General features: G+C 40.2%; 1 protein-coding gene across 1 annotated transcript in view; it reads left to right on the top strand.

Moving 5' to 3' along the window:
• The window catches only part of mertka (c-mer proto-oncogene tyrosine kinase a), a 122,813-nt gene extending 113,425 nt beyond the window's left edge, over window positions 1-9,388 (top strand). The window contains exons 16-19 of the mRNA XM_039738534.1: window positions 1,411-1,520; window positions 3,917-4,076; window positions 4,184-4,320; window positions 8,318-9,388. Coding sequence (XP_039594468.1) covers window positions 1,411-1,520; window positions 3,917-4,076; window positions 4,184-4,320; window positions 8,318-8,804 — 894 coding nt within the window. The 3' untranslated portion in view covers window positions 8,805-9,388. The remainder of the gene's footprint in view (window positions 1-1,410; window positions 1,521-3,916; window positions 4,077-4,183; window positions 4,321-8,317) is intronic.
• The last annotated feature ends 11,450 nt before the right edge of the window (window positions 9,389-20,838 follow it).

A 20,838-nucleotide genomic window follows, 5' to 3' on the forward strand; every position in this document is an offset into this window, starting at 1 on the left:
CATGAAATAACACCCTTTAGTCAAAAGTTCAAACTGTGCTCCATGACAAGACAGAGATGACAGTTCTTTCTCACAATTAAAAGAATGCAAATAGATCTTCTTCTCTTCAGGAGCAGAGAATTTCAGAGAGAGAGAGAGAGAGCGCTTGCAAAGAAAAGCAAACAATCAAAAAACAATACGTGTGCTTTTAAGTTTGCGCGCATTTTAGAGGAGCGTCAGTATCTTCTAAGCAAACAGCCTCTGTGCAAACAGCCCCTGTGCTCACATCTCCTCCGTCAGGCGCAGAGAACGTCAGAGAGAGAGAGAGAGAGCGAGATTAAAGCAAACCATCAAAAAATCAATATGTGTGCTTTTGGAAGCACCGCGATAAAGCGGCATTTCTTAGAGGTGCGTCCGTATCCACTAGGCAAACAGCTTCTGTGCAAACAGCACCTCTGCTCACAGCCCCTCCATCAGGCGCAGAGAATGTCAGAGAGGGTGAGAGAGAGGCAGAGACAAGCAAACAATCAAACACAGCGCGGGAAGCATATCTTATATCATTGAGGAGTTTTAGTTAATATGTAATACATGCTCTGATTGGGTAGCTTCTAAGCCATCCACCAATAGCGTCCCTTGTATGAAATCAGCAGGGCAAACAAACTGAGGAAGCATGTAGCATAAATTAAAAGACACATTGTCCGCAGAAATCCGCGAACCAGCGAAAAATCCGTAATATATATTTAGATGTGCTTACATTTAAAATCTGCGATAGAGTGAAGCCGCGAAAGTCGAAGCGCGATATAGCGAGGGATTACTGTAAACACTGTAATGTTCCTGTATACGTATTGCAAGTGTTTTTGATGTCTGCCCCGTGAATACCTGCAATACATGGTATGCTATAAACCGAATTCCGTGTCCCTGCTGCTGATTTCTTGCTTTTATCATTAAGAAGGACTGTGCACAGTGTGTTAGTAGGCTTGCACGCTACTTTGATACCTGCTCTGGACAGGATACGTGCTGTACCTTCTGATTCCCTGTGAAGATAAGGAAGTATGTGCCAGGTGGGATGGGGGGGTCAGGTTGTTTGCTGGGGTCTCTGGTGTCTCCCATGTAAGCATTGCCTGATGAATGTATTTGGGTAGCCATTTCAACAGTTGGAAAAGATAGCACCTTTCGTTCTTTTTAGTCTCCTTAGTATTACAATGGTAAAGTATAAAAATCTTATTGTCAAAGCTTCAGAGATAGAAGCATGTACTCATATATGGTATTTTTTTCTTAACTCCTTGCAAAGTATTTTGAGCTACATATCTTGTATGAAAACATGTTATAGAAATAAACATTGTTGTCATACTTGGTTTTGTTGTCATGTCATGTTAATGTGTTCATAAGTGTGAAATCCTTGTTATAAACTTCTGTTTTGCTTTGTTGCAGTACTTACCACTCCAGACGCTGCTGAAGTTTATGATAGACATTGCTTTGGGAATGGAATACCTAAGCAGCAAGAATTTTCTGCACCGTGATTTAGCAGCAAGAAACTGCATGTGAGTTTAAATTAATCTAAAATTATCTGGAAGTTAGCTTGGGGAGCAAAGAGCCTACGGACATCGCATTGCCATTGTTTTGCTAAGCTGATGTCATATTACATGACTTTTAATTGGAGAGTATGTCAGACTTTCCAACTGCAGTTGCTCATCTCAAAATCGCTTGGCACATCAAATTTACCAACTGCATGACGACTTTCTACCACAGTCGTCTGAACCTCTCTTTCTGACAGCCAAGTTTGTGCTGTCTGACAGAGCCGGTGCTGTATAAATGGTTATCAGATACAGCGAGCTCAACTGCAATCAATCTCATCCCCTTTTTCTTTTTCTCCATTCTGCCATGGTATGTAAAACACAAAACATCAGACAGATGAGCTTCTCTTCTGTTTGTGAGGTCCAAAACTCCTTATCGCTGCATTGAACTTCCACATGAGCATTCATTGATTGTCAGGTCTCATGCACATGGAGCTTGCCACCACCAACTGCCTACAACTTTCAAAATTTATGCAAGTGAAGGCTATGACTGAAAAAATGCTGCATAAGTCAAGTAATGTGACATGACCTTTAGACCGTTCAAAAAAAGCCCTGACACTGCAGTGTCATATTTGAAACTTTTTTGTTCTGTCTAAAGCAGGGGTGTCCAGCTCTGGTCCTGGTGTGCCACAGTGGATGCAGGTTTTCATTCTAACCATCTTCTTAATTAGTGAGCCATTTTGCTGCTGATTAACTTGTTTTGCTTTAGTTTTAACTGATGTGACTCAGACGCCTTAGTTGTTTTTTTAGCTAAACAATAATGAAACACAAAACAAGCCGACACATGACCAGCTAACCTGAAAATAAAGAATGGTGAAGGTCTCTGTCATATTGGTCTGCTCAGGTCACCAAAACATCTTTACGGTGGTCTTAGAAAAAAACAGAAAATCAACAGTCTGCTGTGGCAGAAAGAGCAGCAAGAAGTCATGATACTCAATTAACAGCAAGAATTGGCTTCTCATTAAGAAACTGGTTGGAGTGAAATTGGCTGGAGTTTGATGTTCCTATTCAGCTGGTCATCTGTTTCATATCTCATTTCTGTTTGGCTGTCATTTAATGAAGAAACGGATCAATTCAGAGGACCGAATCCTTAAAAACTTGGCTATTAGAATGAAGGGGAAAGGAGTTAATTAGCACTGAAAACTGCTTGCTAATTAAGAAAAGGGTTGGAATGAAAACCTGCAGCCACTGTGGCCCACCAGGACCGGAGCTGGACACCCCTGATCTAAAGTATTGGTAGGCACTGAAATCTGTTTTTACTTCTTGTAAAAAAGAACATTGACAGATTCAAAGTATGTAATTATTTAACTATGAAGTAATGATATATTTTGAGGGGAACCTTAAGAAACAACACAGGAATACAGATTTAAAGTCTAATAATAAATCACATCTCACTGAGTCAGGAATGGCTGCCATAATTAGGTTAATATCATCAGAGATTAGACATAGACCTCCAGTCAAATGATCAGGTGTATGATGGGCCTGGTATGGATATTTCAGACTAATTTACGGACGGTTTTGTTTGTTTCACCTCCTATACATAAGGTGGCAATTTAGTACAGACTGCAAACATCTTCCTAGAAAATAACCCTTGGTTTGAGTGAGTGTCGGTATGTGTATGGGAGGGAATGGCAGCCTGTTCATAAGTTTTTTCTCGCCTTGTGTCTGAAGCTACCTCAGCTGCTGTCATTTTCAACTGGAATAAGAAGACTCGAAACGAGTAAATGAATTGGGCAAATGCATCCACCAAAGGTTTTTGGCTGCAAAATGTCTCCTTGCAGTAGGTGTGCAGCATAAATGCCAGCAGCCCAGTAATTAGCATATCTGCCTTTCATCTCCAGAGACATGGGCTTAGTTCCTGACCTAGTCATCGTCTTTGTGGACTTTGCGTGCTTTTCCTATGCCATTAGGATGGTGCACCATAACCTCATCTAACCACAAGGATCTGAGTTCAACTCCTAATCCATTCATTGCTTGTTTGAAGCTGGTATCTTCTCTTTGCATCCAAATGTGTTTTTCTCTGAATCCTCTGATTTTATTCCCACCTACCAAGGACACACACATTACGTTCATTCTGTGCACTTGAATGTCCCCTGTGGTTGGACTAGCCTCCTGTCCAAGGTTGCTTCCAAGATGGCTGAACTGAATTAAGTGGAATGAGATAATGAACAAGAAATGCATGCTTCTACTCAAGGGACACTAAGTATTCCTCAGCTCCAAGGACTTGAGTTTGATTCTCAATCTGGTTGCAGTCCGTGTGGTTTGCAGATCCATTTGGAAAATGTGGTTTCAAAAGATGGATGATAACATGCTTCTACACAAATGACTATTCAGTAAGACACATCTTATTTCTTTTTGCACAGGTTGCGAGATGACATGACTGTCTGCGTGGCAGATTTTGGCCTGTCAAAGAAAATTTACAGTGGAGACTATTATAGACAAGGGAGAATCGCAAAGATGCCTGTGAAGTGGATTGCTATTGAGAGTCTCGCTGATCGAGTCTTCACCACCAAAAGCGATGTGGTATGAGTTTGTTTTTAGCTTTTCAGCAATTCTCAGATAATGTTATCAGATGACTTTTACAGTGTGATGCATATAATCTAATGGTCCCCCCCCCTTAATGTTCTCAGTGGGCTTTTGGAGTGGCAATGTGGGAGATTGCCACGCGTGGCATGACCCCATATCCTGGAGTTCAGAACCACGAAATCTATGATTATCTTCTTCAAGGGAACAGGCTAAAACAACCAGCAGACTGTCTGGATGAACTGTGAGTATCCATTGGCTATCAGCCATCTTCATGCCAGCCTTACCCATTTATGCGCCATGAAGCAGTCACTCTTTTTTTTCTAATGCTTCCTCAATACAATTTGGTATATAAAAACAAAAAAAAACAGCTGTCTTGGCACTTCCACATACAGGATGTGAGAGAGTTTATAACTGGCAAGTAACTGGCAGGGGCATGGGCACCACCAGGTTAACAACAGGCAGGATGAGGTCCCACAAATAACCTTCAAAATAAGAGGGAAATCCACACTGTTAACTGAAGAGGGCTTTCATATGGCTTGTGTGCAAATACAGGTACAGGTAGCAGATGGCACATCCTGTATTTGTGACACTTTTCACAGAAGAGTGTTAAGCAAGAGTAAGAGTTACAGTCTGGGCAGAAGTAGGCAGTCCTCTCACGGGACAGTAGAGGGAAGGAAGTTCAGCAACAGCAACAGAAAGAGACGTCTGCCACTCTAGCCAGAAATACAGTGAGGCTAGAGAGGGAATAAGACAGATACCAACACACCCTGACTATTATAGGGTGCTTGGTCCTAGGAACAAACCTATGCTATACATTTAACACACCCATTGAACCCCCATCTACCCTACTCTTTAAGGCCTACAGAAGACTTGTAGATACAAAGACATGATGATCTACAAGATGGAGTTCTAGCCTTGTGTTGCTGGAGAACATATAGGACCATCCCCAACCATGAAGGTGATTTTGATTTGGCAAGAAAAGATCCAGCAACATTCTTTCAGCTTAAGGGTAACTCTGGTACTCGAGGAAATCAGTGGAAATTAAGGGGAAGTCCATTTAAAACTGAAGCCAGGAAGCACATCTTTACACAAAGATTTGTGGGAATCCAAACAAACTACCGAGACATGTAGTTGAAGTTGAAACCTCCCCAACTTTTAAGAAGAATCTGGATGAGATATGGAGACAGCTTAACTTTTAGTTAAACAAATGGACTTGATCGATTAAATAGTCACCTCTCGCCTGTCACATTACTTATGTTCTTTTGACACTGTGTAGGAAGTTAATGACCCTTCAAAGTACACATAAGTTTATTTAGGCAGGAAATTGGTGGCAATCCTCGGCATCACTTGCGAACTTGCGAGGACAGGACTCCACACACTAAAACTCTGGAATGCTGCTCATCAACTAGCATTGAGGCCATGCTGCTCAGCCATATCCTCCGCTGCACTGGGCAACGTTATTCGCATGGATGAGTCTCGGCTTCCCTAGTTGGTCCTGTATGATGAACTCGCTGAAGGATCCCAACCTCAGGAAACACTGGAAACATTCTCTCAAGGCCATATATGTAGCTTGAGACACATGCTGAGGATCACATGCTTTTGAACAATAAATTAATGAGTCCATCACAACAACAGACACATCAACAAGAGGAGAAGAGAATGGCAAGCCATCACCATTGAAACCATCCCACAGTGCCTGGGGGGTAATTCCCTTCCCCATCATGTCCCTGGGTCTGACTTTCCCAAATTGGCCTGCTCATCGACCAGCATACACTCAGGACAGGGAGTGACAAAGATGGACAAATGTATGGATGACATCATAGTCAGATCGACAGACAGCCATGACACATAAGTTTATTTAAGAGGGGAATTGGTTGCAGTGTCTTAGTTGCATGCAGAAAGAGAGAACAATGTCAGTATAGTAAAAGAATAACAAAAATATGGAGACATGAGATGAAAATAAAGTCTCCTGGGAGGTGAGTCACCCAGCTGATTTGAATTGCCACACTCTTATAAGAATAAGAGATTTCAGTTTTTGATTACTGAAAAACATTTTCACTTTGTTATGATGGGTTATTGAGTGTAGATTAATGGGCAAAAATGGCTAATTAATTCATTTAAAATTCAATGTACAACACAATAAATTGAGCGGAAAGTGAGTACTTTCTAAATCCTCTGTTTATAGCAACACTTAAATACTAATATTATAATGTACAAGCACAATATACATATTTACATACAGTATACTGTCATGTGCAGAAAGTAAGTACACCTCAAGGAATCTGTAGACAAGTTCAATACACAAGGGGGTACCCAAAAATAACCAGAATTTAAAAATTTACTTACTGGGCCTGCACCAAATGAACATCATTTTGGACCAGAATTTTTAAGTGCCTTTCAGACAGCCTCGGTGTCACAATCCCTCCTAACCCATTAACAGCTGTGTTTGGGGTTCTTCCAGATGGGTTTAAAGTGGAGAAAGACAAACAAACTGTGATTGCCTTTACTACACTATTGGCACGCAGACTTATTTTGCTAAATTGGAAGAATCCTAACTCTCCTCTTTTAAGTCAGTGGGAAACTGATGTTTTATACTATTTGAAATTGGAAAAAATCTAATTCTCAGTTAGAGGATCTGTACAGAACTTTTTCAAAATCTGGCAGGATCTAATCAATAACATTTTAGAATAAGAAGGAGTAATTCTCACCGCATTTCTTTTTCTTCTCCATTCATCTTCATTGCCCTATTAAACTCATCAATTTAGGTATGGTTACAAGCTTTAAGTATTACAGTACTCTGTTGGCCATGCTCTCTTTCTCAGGGGTGGGGTTCGATTTGTTTTCAATCCTGTTTTTTGTAAAAATGTATCTTATTTGTATGGAATGATTACAATAAAATGAATAACATTTAAAAAAATAAATAAGTAAATAATTTTTACCTACTGAACTTTTAGTCTCCTTCAAAGTGTGAATGAATGCACTTGTCCCAACAGTTTCCTCACTAGTGGAAACATTTTTGGAATTGCTGAAGAGAAACGCTGTCCAGTGCCTGCAGCAATTTTCTTTGACTTGCTCCACGGTACAAAAACACTTTCCTTTGAGTTCTTTTTTCATATGCAGGAACAAGAAAAAGTTGCAAGGAGCAAAGATCAGGCGAGTAGGAAAGATGGCAAGAACTCCAAGACACACAAGTCAATTCACAAATCTCTTCAATAGTTCGATCCCTGTAAATTGAATTGCAAACTTTTTCAAGATTTTCGTCATTCCTAATTGTGGAAGGTGGGCCAGATCTTCGTTGGCCTTCAAGTGACATTTCCCCTCATTTGAAATGCAAAAACCACTCGTAGACCTGTGTTTTACTTAAAGCTTCCTCTTTAACAGCAGTTTCAAGCATCAGTACAGTTTCAGCAGCTATTTCCCTAAGAGAAAACAAAATTTGATGCAGACTCGCTGTTCTTTATGATCACCCATCACAAAAAACGCAGAACACATTTACTAAGCACCAAGAAAACCCGACACGGAATGCCATATGAACAATACAGAGCAACGCCAATTGGCAGACTGCCACAGAATACTGTAAGTATGCCACACCTAGCGGCAAAATTCGCAACTAAGTCTAGATTACACGCCAGGTACAGACTCCGGTTATTTTTGGGTACCCCCTTGTATTTGAACAGGCAAACAGCAGATTGTCAAACTCAAAAAGTGCACAATTGAAGCCGTTTCAGTGTTCTTTACATGACAACATCTATGCATCTGAGCTGCTGTGATTTACATAACTGAGAAAACGAAAAATGTGTGTGAGAATATCTGGGCACAGGTTACCCTGGGAGAGGGTTGATTTGGGCTCACTTGGTATGGTCTTATCCACATGCAGATGTCCATTTTATAAACAGCAGCAGTCCAGTGTTGTCTGCATGTGGCCAAGAAAGTGCAAGTCAAATGTATGTACAGGTATGGGCAAAAGCTGGTTTACAGTTATGAGTACATGACGCCAGCAATTTGGGCACTTGTGAGACTGAACCCAAGTGCATTGTGCCATTGAGACATTCATTTGAATTAATAAAGCTATTGAGTTAATAAAGCTATTGAAGTAATCAAAATCTGTATGTCTTTTTCCATATGAACAACTGTAAACCTACTTTTGCCCACTCCTGTATGATACAACTGAATATAGAATTTAATATTCCTTAAGAGGTTTACTGAGCACAAGTTAAAACATTCTGTCATCCCTGCAGGTACGGCATCATGTATTCCTGCTGGAGAGCTGATCCAGCCAGTCGCCCCAGTTTTACAGAAGTTCGGATTTGCTTAGAAAAGTTGGCAGAGAGGTTGCCTGAGGCAGCTAGCAAAGAAGACATCATCTATATCAATACAAGCCATCCAGAGGAGGAGGAGGAGGACGAGGAGCAGCAAGCGGAGGACGAGGGGGAAGCGTGTGTGGAGTTATGTGGACCACAGCTCACTTTTCATAAAAATAGACTTCCAGCTTATCCTAAGTCCACAGTAGACAATGGGCCTTGTGTGGTGACCGCTGAAGTCCATGACTCTGAGGACTTGGAGAGCAGGTACGTGTTTGCCATTGCACCACAGGATCCTGCAGCTTCCATGGATGTGACAGCACCTTTATTACAGACAGACGTGCTAATGCATGCAAACAGAGATGCCAGCGGTGACCTTCATCAACTGGACAACACATCAGAGGATTCTGTTATCATGGTATGAAGAGTGAAGGGGATGAGTTTTACTCGAACTGTGCAATGTGTGAGCACGCTATCACTGCTGTCTCTTCGGCCACTTGTCCTAGCGTATATTCACCACTTGGCCTGTAATGCAGACTTTGAGAACTTCACTCCATCAGAGGTTCCTTGTGTTGAACCTGTGAACACAGGATGTGTTCAGTTGCACTTTAAGAATATATACAGTGTTATTTCACCCTGATGCATTAATATCGTATGAACTACTGAGCCTAAATTCTGAACATGTTTTTGTGAGCTGTCAGGATGAAACCAGTGCAGTGTTTTAAGATCGTCTGAGTAGCATTGTCAGGATTACAAAATATTCTTCACCATGAGTTAAGTAACTTTACTTATGTGGAAATGTATGGCATTTCAGAGTCTATAGGAAGTTGTTTTATATTTCTGATTAGATTTAAGGTCTCATGTTAATTGTTATTTTAGATGGTCAGCTGTTATATTTTGATGAGTCTGAAGTCAGGATTGAGATAGAGAAGGTATTCAGATCCCTTCATTTTTCCCCATTTTGCTATGTTGCAGCCTTGTCCTAAATTCATTTTTTTTTTACCTCATCCATACCCCAGAATAACAAAGCAAAAACAGGATTTTTGAAATTTTGGCAAATTTGTTAAAAATGAAAAACTGAAATATCTCTTTGACACAACTATCCAGACTCTTTACTCAGTATTTGCTTGAAACACCTATGACAGCAGTTCCAGCCTGGAGTCTTCTTGGGTTTGATGTAATAAGCTTCGAACACCTAGATTTGGGAATTTTCTGCCATTCTTCTCCACTGAACCTCCCAAGCTTTGTCAGACTGGATGAGGGCCGTCAATGGATGTTATTTTCAGGTCTCTCCAGAGGTGTTTGATTGAGTTGAAGTCTGGGCTCATGCCTGGCCACTCAAGGAGATTCACGGAGTTGTGCCTAAGCCACTCCTGTTTTGTATTTTGGAGTCATTGTGCTGTTGGAAGGTGAACTTGCAGCCCACTCTGATACCAAGAGTACTGTGGAGCAGATTTTCGTGACACACACCTCTGTAGTTTGGTCCATTCAGTTTTCGCTCATGACACTACCACTACGATGCTACACCATTGGAATGTTATTGCACAGGTGATGAGTGGTACCTGGTTTCCTCCAGACGTGATGCTTAGATCTCAGGCCAAACAGTTTCATCTTGGTTTCCTCAGACCAGAGAATCTTGTTTCACACAGTCTGAGAATCCCTTAGGCGCTGTTTTGCAAACTCCAAGTGGGCTTGCATGTATCTTTCAGTGAGGAGATGCTTTCATCTGGACACTGTGTCATAAAGCCCAAATCGTTGAAGTGTTATGGTGATGGTTGTTGTTCTGGATGTTTCTACCATCTCCATTCAGGTTCTGTAAAGATCAGCCAGAGTGACCACCGGGGTTTTTGGTCTCCTCTCTTACTAAGGCCCTTCTTCTCCAATTGCTCAGTTTGGCTGGGCAACCAACTCTAGGAAGAGTCATAGCTATTCATGACTCCTTCAATTTAAGAATCATGGAGGCCCCTGTTGCTGTTTAGAACCTTCAATCCTGCAGAATTGTTTTCTGATCTAAACCTGTACCTTTACACGATCCTGTCTCTAAGATCTGCTGGCAATTCCTTTGACCTCATGGCTTAGTTTTTGTCAGCTGTTGGACCTTCTATAGGCCAGCCTGTGTTCCTTTCAGTCCAATCGATTGAATGGACCTCAAACAAAGTGTAGAAGCATCTTCATGATGATCCATAGAATGGGATGCACATGAACCATATTTCAAGTGTCATAGCAAATGGTCTGAGTACTTGTGTCAATAGGACAATTCACTTTTTCATCCTTAATAAATTTGCAAACAATTGTAATGGCCCATTTTTACTTTGTCTTCCCTGGGGGATTGAGTGTTGCTTCAATTTCAATGATTTTAACATAAGACATTGCAAGGTCTCTCCAGAGATGTTTGATTGGCCTCGAAATGTGTAAAAAGTGAAGAAGTCTGAATTCGGAAGGCACTGTAGCAGTAATTACATTTTGAGTTTTGGAGACTAATGGACTTTTGCCATTGACTTCTTTGGTGCCTTCAAGTAGAGGTATCTGCAATTATGCATGAATACAGATATTTTAAAAGCTCATGAAATAAATGTCATTTTTTGTAAAATTACATTTTAAACCCACTTAATTTAATTCTGGGTTTTAGGGGACCAACCAATCTGAACACCCTGGCTGTAAAACAGGAACCAACCTTAAATGAGGTGCCAATTTATCGCTGTACCCACCTAGACTTGCATGGCCACCGAGTTGACTAACATGTGTGTCTCTTTGGGGGGATGTGGAAGAAAAACTTGATTACTCAGAGGCAATCCTTTACAGACATGAAGAGAACACGCAGACTCCTTACAGATAGCGACTGAGAGTGGGATTCCAACCCAGTGTCTGTAAGGCAATAGTACTAGGCAGTGCCTACCAAAATGTACATATTTAAGATGACATCCTAACTATTCAAAGTGAAACTCAAATTATCTTTAACTGAAAGTGCCACAGAAGCCAATAGGAAAAATCTGTCGATTTTATAAATTGCTGAGTACATCATAAGAAGGTTAGCTCTAATTTATACTCTTACAAACCATACTTGAGCTGTATATATCTATAATTCTCCATTCTTCTTGTCAAGATATATTTCAGACATGTCTAAAGTTAAAGTTAATTGATCATAATTATGATTTAGTTACTAATTTTGACCCGTCAGAACATAAATGCTTAAGTGGCTTGCCATACAATGTTAGCTGTGTAGCTACAAGCAAAAGGGCCAAACCACTGGAAGAAAATCTTCATGGCCCCTAAGAAAGAACTGTTGGCCACTTCAGTTCTATAAATGATTCTCTGTCCTGTGCTAAGTTCAACAGGAAAGACATTTCAAAGTAAAAACACATTTAAAAACTCTTAAAAGAAATTTGTTTTATGTATTAAACAGTATCATTGCTCTACCACTCTAACCGGAACATCACAGTTAGTTTTGCACAAGGTTTAGGAGCTTTTAGGAATGGCGTGAGTAGTTCTTTACCTGGCACTTTTATTTACATGATTTGCTACCTCCGGTCATGACTTGTGTTGATGCCATGTGTTGTCGTATAGAATGTTTTGTAGTAATTGCTCCCATTTCTGCCTCTGGGTTAGGCCATACGGTGGACCAGCAGTTACCACTGCTTCATTTCTCCGCAAGCCTTGAGCACTTCCAACTTCTGTGTGGAGTTTCCTTTTTCTCCCCTGTTTGTATGCATTTTTCTCAAAAGTTTTCTGATTGTTCTGTCACATCTCAAAAGTATGTTAGGTTAATCGGTTCTCTGTGAATGTGTGTGTCTAGCAGTCTCAAGATAAACTGGTAACACTTTAGTTTTGGTACTGCAAATACATTGATTACTGCTTACTCTTATGTACCAAGAACTTAACAAAAGCTTCTTTTGGTCTTCATCACCCTTATAAAACATCAGTAGATCGGTTATTCATCTCTGTGCAGTGTGAAGTATTGAGATGTCGGCAAAATGACTTGTTAAAATGGAGGATCCACAGGTCTTATACTAAATATGCAAAGATGACAGAAATCCATCTCAGTTAAGCCACCTCAGACTTCTCCAAAGTGACATTTTGTTAGCAGGTCACATTGCAGAGATGAATAAAAACTTTACTGATGCTTTGTAAATGTTATGAAGACACAAGGAGGTGTTTGTTAAGGTCTTGTTGCATAATAGTAAGTGAGTAATAGATTCATTTTTTTCCAGGACCTAAACTTAACTGTTTCTAATAAACTAACACCCCATCGAGGGTTGGTTCCTTCATTCCACCCCAATGCCTGAAGTCCCAGCAAGCCAACACTGAATTAAGCAGCTTCAGAAATGGAGTGCATTTTGGTGTGTATTTAGTGAGAAGTCAAGTAAAATGACACCTTTTATTGGCTAACTAAAAAGATTACAATATGCAAGCTTTCAAGGCAACTCAGGCCCCTTCTTCAGGCAAGATGTAATCAATGTATTTAGAATTAAAGCTAAAACAATGGGCTATACCAGACAGAGATGGGCAATTCGTTAACGATTTGTTCATTTTTTGAATGATTCTTTTCTGGGAATCATGGGAATCTATTCACAGGCATGAACAAATCGATTCAGTAGTGCTCAATGGAAGCATTAAAGCACTCATGAGATGCCGTCATCCTCTTTCATTTAAATGTTTAAAAACGCATGCGTGATGCTGCCCACCTGTTTTGTTTAGATGTTTAAAGTGCCTGTGCAAATAGCACCCGTCTGATCCATTATTCTTTCTAGTGAGAATTAAATCGTTGAGAAACAAGAACTCTGCCATTAATCATTCTCTCATTACTCATACAACTACAATACAGTTGCAACACATTTACATTAGAATGTGTTAATTGTTGGTTTTGTACAATTCTAGGCTGGAATTGTTTTAAACGGAATATATCAGCATAATATTAAACTAAAATACACTATGTCCTTTTCTACATTCAATAAATTAGTCACGCAAAACTAAAGCATTTTTTCTAACATTTATTTACTTTCAGATTAACTTTAGCAAAGTCTTTTTAAATCTAATTGAATGCACAGGACATATATCACTCACTGTTTCTTTTGTAATGGACGGCTGACACGGGCATCCCCGATTCGCTAGAAGGCAGCATCCCTGGTTTTCAATACTCATTCAGACACCCACAGGGAATGCTGGGAACTGTAGTCCAGCAGTGCAGCCCTGCTGGGGTCAATGGGTGCTACAAGACGGTGCTGCAGGGAGTTATGTTCCCTACTTTATGAGACTTCTGTATGACCCAGAAATACTTCCAACGGGTAATGAAGTGGCACTAGAAGTACTCCTGGGTTCTCAGTAGAAAGAAGCACACTGCCTTGTCCAGGAGAGTCAGAGGACAGAAGGAGGAAGAAATCTATTTGTTCTGAAGTATTTTGGATGGTGTTTGCATTTTAAAGTGTTGGTGAAAAGTAAAAACATTTTATTTGAACCCGGTACTGTGTTGGGTGACTTTGTGTCTGTGGTTTGGGGCGCCCTTGTGGTTACATTTTCAAGTTCCAACTGAATCATCGACCAAGAACGAGTCAAACAGTTCACATTCATTTGATTTGTAAATGAGAAACACAACTCTGCTTCAGTTGATTCATGAACAAGTGATTACCCAAGAAAGAGTCTCACAATTCTGGTTCAATTGACTTGCGAATGAATTACACGATTCTCTTTTCAGCTGATTCACAGACAAATCATTGCTGCACAATTCTTATTCGCTTGTGATTCTATAATATGACATCTTATTTTAATTATGCATTTTTAATGTGTAATAATACTTTGTGTACTGAAACAAGACAATATCTTTTGAATGATCATCATGTTAAAAACATAATTATACACACAAATGTACATATACAAAATAATGTATAAGGCAATCCCCCCTGACTCCAAACTTCCTATATGTGCCACCATTAATCCTATAAATCAGGGGTAGGCAACGTCGGTCCTGGAGGGCTGAAGTGGCTGTAGGTTTTCATTCCAACCCAATTGCTTAGTTAGAAACCAATGATTGTCAGTCTTAGACCTCATTTAATTTCATGGCATGTTAGTCTGCAATGTAATGTTCTTACATCATAGATTTTTTTTTACTTTCCAATGAATTCATCCAATGATTTGAAGCTTAAAATGGATCATTTTCAGTCTGTCACATTTTTCTCTTAATTGTTTTATTAAACCGAATGAATCCACACAGGTGTAAATGGAAACAAGTAAGATGGAGAACTGCTGGCTTCTTTTGTCATTAGCATTAAAAGCAGCAAATGTAGCTGTTTTAGAATGAAATAAGCAATTAAGGGTGGGGAACCTTAACATGCGAGACCACTAAATTGAAGTATCAAAATGTCACTTGAGCAAGAAGTGCTTCATCAGCAATTATTGAGTTCTCTTTAAGAAACCGGGTTGGAACAAAAACCTGCAGCCACTGCAGCTCTCCAGGACCGACACTGCCCACCCTTTCTATCAATGAATCAAACAAATCAAACAACGCAAAATAATTCATTCAATTCAGCGGGCAGCTTGAAAGAATCAAATCAGTTAAGTGAAATGAAATGCCCATCACTAATACAGGACCCCAAAACTGAAAAGGTTATGTGACGTTATTCCCGATTTGTGGTCTGTAATGTGTTAAAGAACAAATTATAATATCTTCCATTTTATCAGAAAATATTTTTGTAATATATTGTAAATCTATGTATGGCCTGATCCGGGCTGTTTTTAATTGTATGAAGTCTTTCTAGGATTAATTTACTGTACGTGCCCAGTGTAAGGTCCTGGGAATTTATCTGTTGTGCGCACATTTATAGTTCTAAAAAGTGTTTTGTCACAATGTTGCCAGTATTTCTATTTTATTTTTGTATAGAAAAAGCATCTAGCAAACACAATGAAAATGCAAGATTTTGGTTTTTAACAGTTTTTGAAAAGCTTTTCTTCTTGTCAAATGAAGATTGAATGTAAAGTTGTAACTTGAATGAATGCGTGTCTGTATTTTAAATCTGAACAGTGTGCATTAAATTGATTAATTTATTGTGCATTTTTGTAATGCAAAGTTGTGCTTTAGAGGAAAATATTAAAGATGGATGAGTTTTGTTGTATGATTATCTGCCTTATTTTTGTAAGATGGTGTAAAATATTTGTATCAAATGTTGACAGTTTCCAACTGTATGTTTAAGCTATGTGTATAAAATGTAAAATTGTTGGAATGGTGTCCCATATCTTGAATCTGTGAACACAAATGTACTACAGACTGAAGCATGCCTTTTCCATTAATATATTTTATTTTAATCTCTTGTTTCTTTTTGTATTTATTTCATTTTTATTATTTGGTATTTATGTAATCACCGAAACTCGTTAAATAACAGATTGATGGAAGACCTCCTTGTTTAATGTCTAGGGAGTGTACCAAGTAATGTAAACCAGTAAACTTTAAGCATTTTGTAAAAAAAAAAAAAAAGAAAAATGCAGTGAAATAATTAATCTAGAGTTTGGTCCAAAATGCAGAGTGGTTGCTCTGAGGCTAGGGATCTGTACCGGCAATCAGAAGGTTGACTCTACTCTGCTAGGCCCCTGAGGAAGGCCCTTAACCTGCAATTGCTCCGTCCTGAGTATGATATTAGTCTGCATCCAGCCCCAGGATTGGTACTCCAGCCACTGTAAAAAACCTCATACTGTTGCAGTGTGGTGCTGAGGTGTCACCTTTTGCACGGCAACATTTGGGTCCCAGTCTGGGTGGTTTGTCATGTGGTGGGTGCAGCAACATGCTGTAATCAGCAGAGGTCGTCATCAAGTGGTCAAAGTAAGAGAAAGAGCAGAGGCCTATATCTATAATCACATGACTTTACATAACAGTGCTGAATTAATGCATACACATCACCTGATATTTTACTTGAATTGGTTTGTTGGTTTACACTCACACCATCTGATTGTTTCATTCGCTTACATACCCAAATAAGATGTATAAATAAAAGTCCCATTTCTACTATATTCTCCATCCTTGCAATACTTTTCAAAACTTTATGAGTTCCTGTATCCATGACATCTGTCAGGTCTTACTAGGTACGTGATAGTCAGCCAACTTCTTGTACCATCACCCAGGACCTTCTTGTTCTTTGTTGTTTACTTGACTTTTATCAGGTTTCCTGTTATGCTTGAACAGGTTTGCGAGATTGTTGTGACCCTGACAACCCTCCAACTGCATTGTTGGCCGAAACTCTGTTAACGCAGGCAGGGATTGGTTGTCCACCACCGGAGCAACTGCCAGTTTACAGGCTCACCACGTAATGTGTCTGTCACTCAATGGTCGATGCAAGAAACATTTAAAACTGGCCACTGACGTTAATCTTCATCCAGCCCAGCAAACAGGTCCTCCAGCTTGCAGGGACAACTTGGGGGTTGGTGGCAGGATTGACACCCCACCCACTGTAAAAAAACCTGGTGCTAAGGTGTCACCCATTGCACAGCTGCACTCAGATCTCAACCCGGGTGGTTTGCCATGTGGTGAGTGCGGCAGCGTGCTGTAATCAGAGCATGCTCCCAACAACACCCCCAATGACTGGGCTTTGCGCTCACTTTCTGTCACCTCTCTTGTGTAGGAAGGCTCTCTTTACTTTTGATTTGAATAAGGGAGTGAATGCAGGATGATGTCATTGTCACTGCTTTCATGCAGCGTGTGTTTGACTGACAGCTCCTGTTTGAATAGATGCTTTGAGAATGTTCCTGTCTTCACAGTAATAAAGCTGGACTCACCTCCTTCTCTCGTGTGCAAGTCTGTGACCCACACATCACAAGATTTCTTACAGTTATTAACTCCTGTCAAACGTGCACTTGTGGAACAACTTAAGGGCTTAATCAACTGTATTACCACCCCAGAACACACAAGGTCACTAGGCAGCCACACTTTCCTCTTCTCCACTCCCCTCTGCAGAAAGGAGGATTGACATGCCAATCATTCCGGCTTCACTCCACCTGAACCCGTCTCTTTCTCCCAGAAAGCATCATTGCCAGAAGAGCAGCCATCTTGGACAGACTTGATCCATTAGGAAAAAGTCGCAGTGATCTTGCACCTAACACATGTTTTATTTGTGCCTTTTGTACCAATTTAATATACGGGGTTTCCCATTAAGGTGCCCCAGACACTTTATAATTGTCTGTCTTCTTCTTACACCCCATTCTACTACTTCTAAGACAGGTGCTATATTTTAATGCGGAAAGCATACACTTTATGCACCCTAAGTCTCATTTATCTTGAAATTGTTGCACTGTATTTGCGTGGAAGTGACACTATGTGGACTGGAACTCAGGTCCATGGTGGATTCCTTTCTTGCACTGTGTTCTGTCAGGATGGCTTCTGGTTCTCCATGCCCCTGCACTGCACAAATGGATCCAAAGATGTCTGTATAGAAGATGCACTTCTTATTTGCTCAATGAGTAAATACCGCACCATCATTGCTCTTCCCATCATACAGGAGGTTTAGAGAGTCTTGATAGATGCTCTGTAGTACCACATTTAGTTTGAGTGTCTCAAGTTTCAAATCTGTCTGTCCATTTTTGTCCCTACTTAGTTGGTGCCTGCACCTCTCCCAAAAGCAACAGGCTTATGACTGAAGCAACCTCAAACACTCACACACATATCCTTTTATCCCGTTCAATATGGGATGGTCAGTGAACGTTGTGCGCTCTTCTTAGTGATGTCAGAGTATCGCAGAAAAGCTTCATCAACAACAACAACAACATTTATTTATATAGCACATTTTCATACAAACAGTAGCTCAAAGTGCTTTACATAATAAAGAATAGAAAAATAAAAGACACAATAAGAAAACAAAATAAGTCAACATTAATTAACATAGAATAAGAGTAAGGTCCAATGGCCAGGGGGGACAGAGAAAACAAAAAAAACTCCAGACGGCTGGAGAAAAAATAAAAATCTGTAGGGATTCCAGACCATGAGACCGCCCAGTCCCCTCTGGGCATTCTACCTAACATAAATGAAACAGTCCTCTTTGGATTTATGATTCTCACGGAAGGGCTTGATGATGATGATGGTCATGTAGACTTCTGCCTTTAAATCCATCCATAATTGTTGAGGCATCATGAAGCTTTGAGTAGGTGCATGTGTTCATGAACACAAGAAGAATATGCAAAGGGCACACAGAGAGTGGAAGAAAGATCAGAACCACCAGAAGCAGGCAGTGAATTGTGAGTGCTTTTGTATTGAAGAAGACCACCAGACAGACGGGGGCTCAATCTATAAGAGTCTGGCAAAGGGGGCAGCAATGGTTTCATTTAATGAATTCTTTTGGACTTTCTGTTTTCATTTAGGTCACCCAACCTTCTATGTTTTACAAAGTAAAGTTGCACATTTTTGATTTATTTGAATATCCTTCAAATTATTGAAGGTGTGGAAAAATGCTAAGATGATGCTCTCCCATTACAATAAAACGCTAATGAAGGTTGGTGGCAGGACTGGCACTCCAGCCACTGTAAAAACCTCACACTGCTCCATTCCATTCAAACTAGTGTGGTGCTGCACGGCTGCGTGGCACTTGTATATGACTGCTGATTCTCCAGCTTCTTGAGTGTTAAGATAATTCACAGGCATACTGATAAAAAACAATATTAAATTAAAGAGTAAAACAGACAATAACTTTGTATAATGTTAACGTTTACTCCCCCGGGTAGAACCGAAGAGTCGCATAGTGTGGGGTCTCCTCAGTCTGTCAGTGGAGCAGGACGGTGACAGCAGTCTGTGGCTGAAGCTGCTCCTCTGTCTGGAGATGATCCTGTTCAGTGGATGCATTGGATTCTCCATCATTGACAGGAGCCTGCTCAGCGCCCGTCACTCTGTCATAGATGTTAAACTGTCCAGCTCTGTGCCTACAATAGAGCCTGCCTTCCTCACCAGTTTGTCCAGGTGTGAGGTTTTCCTCTTCTTTATGCTGCCTTCCCAGCACACCACCGCATAGAAGAGGGCACTCGCCACAACCGTATGAAGGAACATCTGCAGCATCTTATTGCAGATGTTGAAGGATGCCAGTCTTCTAATGAAGTATAGTCAGCTCTGTCCTTTCTTACACAGTTCATCAGTATTGGCAGTCCAGTCCAATTTATCATCCAGCTGCACTCCCAGGTATTTATTATTATTATTTTAATTGTTTTCATTTTATAATTCATTAACTATTGTGATGGACAGCTGACGTTCTTGCTAATGGTAGGACCGTTGGATGGGGGAGCTTATACGAGACATTACCTCCCCCAGAACAACAGAGGTTAGCCCTCTGGCTTGGCAGCCCTGGGGGACCATGGAGAACTTTGGACTCCTTAATTGCAGCACCTCCACCACAGCAAGAAGTGCTGCCGGAAGGAAATCACGGGACACTTGGACCACTTCCAGGAGCCCTATAAAATGTGCTGCCTCACTCTGTTTAAGGAGGCAGAGCTGGGTGGGAGAGGACGATGCTCGCCTGAGAAAGAGTGGAGGCGAAGTAAGAAGGAAAAGAAAGATGAAAAGTGCTGTGTTGTTCTTGGTGCTGGTGAGAAACGTTCTTGGAAAACATTTCCCACTGAATAAAAGCCTTGTATTGTGCTGTACCTTGTGTCTGTTGTATTGCGGGTTTGGGGAGCTGGTGCGTCCCCTAGTGGTCATACTATCAATATTTATTTTAACGATAATGCATTTGCATTTAATATTTTCTAATAATATAATCTATATTTACAGCAAGTTATTTTATTCAATAAAATGGTCATATGGTTCATCTGTTAGGACCTGAAAGTTCTGTGTGTCTTAATGGGTCAGCAGTCCAGGCCGACACACTTCCCAGGATTCCTGGGACAACAAAACTAAGAATTTACTTTGGGTTCAGAAAGATTGGCCAGCTACAAAAAGGCTACAGCTTGGGCCCAAAAACATCATCACACCTAGCTTGGTGGTCTCAGATAAAGCACTCCTGCCATCCTTCATGTTATTTTTAGTTTAATGAAACAGTCGGTCGAAGCTCCATCAAAAGATGATGCCTAAAGTTTCTAGGTTTGTCTGAGGCTAAATACAGAGAGTGCATTTTTACCATTCCTGATATTAGGAAACTGATTTATGATGCAGAATGTGATGATGCGTTGAGCATTTCTAAGTTTTTATATAACAAGAAAGACACAAATTATAAAGAAATTGTAATTGATGTGCTGCCTACAGGAAATTTTTTTTTATTAATTTTATTACAATCCATACAAAGCAATCAAGATTTTACAAAAAGAAAAATTAAGTTAAGAACAGATCGATCCCCACCCCTGAGAGAGAGAGCAAGCCAAATAACGTTAAATTTAAGGCTTGTAAACATACCTAATTTTAAAAAAAAATTCTCTGTGCTTTATGAACTTATTTTAAAATATTACTGATTAGATCCTGCCATGTTTTGAAAAAAGTCTGTACAGATCCTCTAACTGAGTATTTGATT

The sequence above is a fragment of the Polypterus senegalus genome, chromosome 16, assembly GCF_016835505.1.
Source record: "Polypterus senegalus isolate Bchr_013 chromosome 16, ASM1683550v1, whole genome shotgun sequence".
Lineage (NCBI taxonomy): Eukaryota > Metazoa > Chordata > Cladistia > Polypteriformes > Polypteridae > Polypterus > Polypterus senegalus.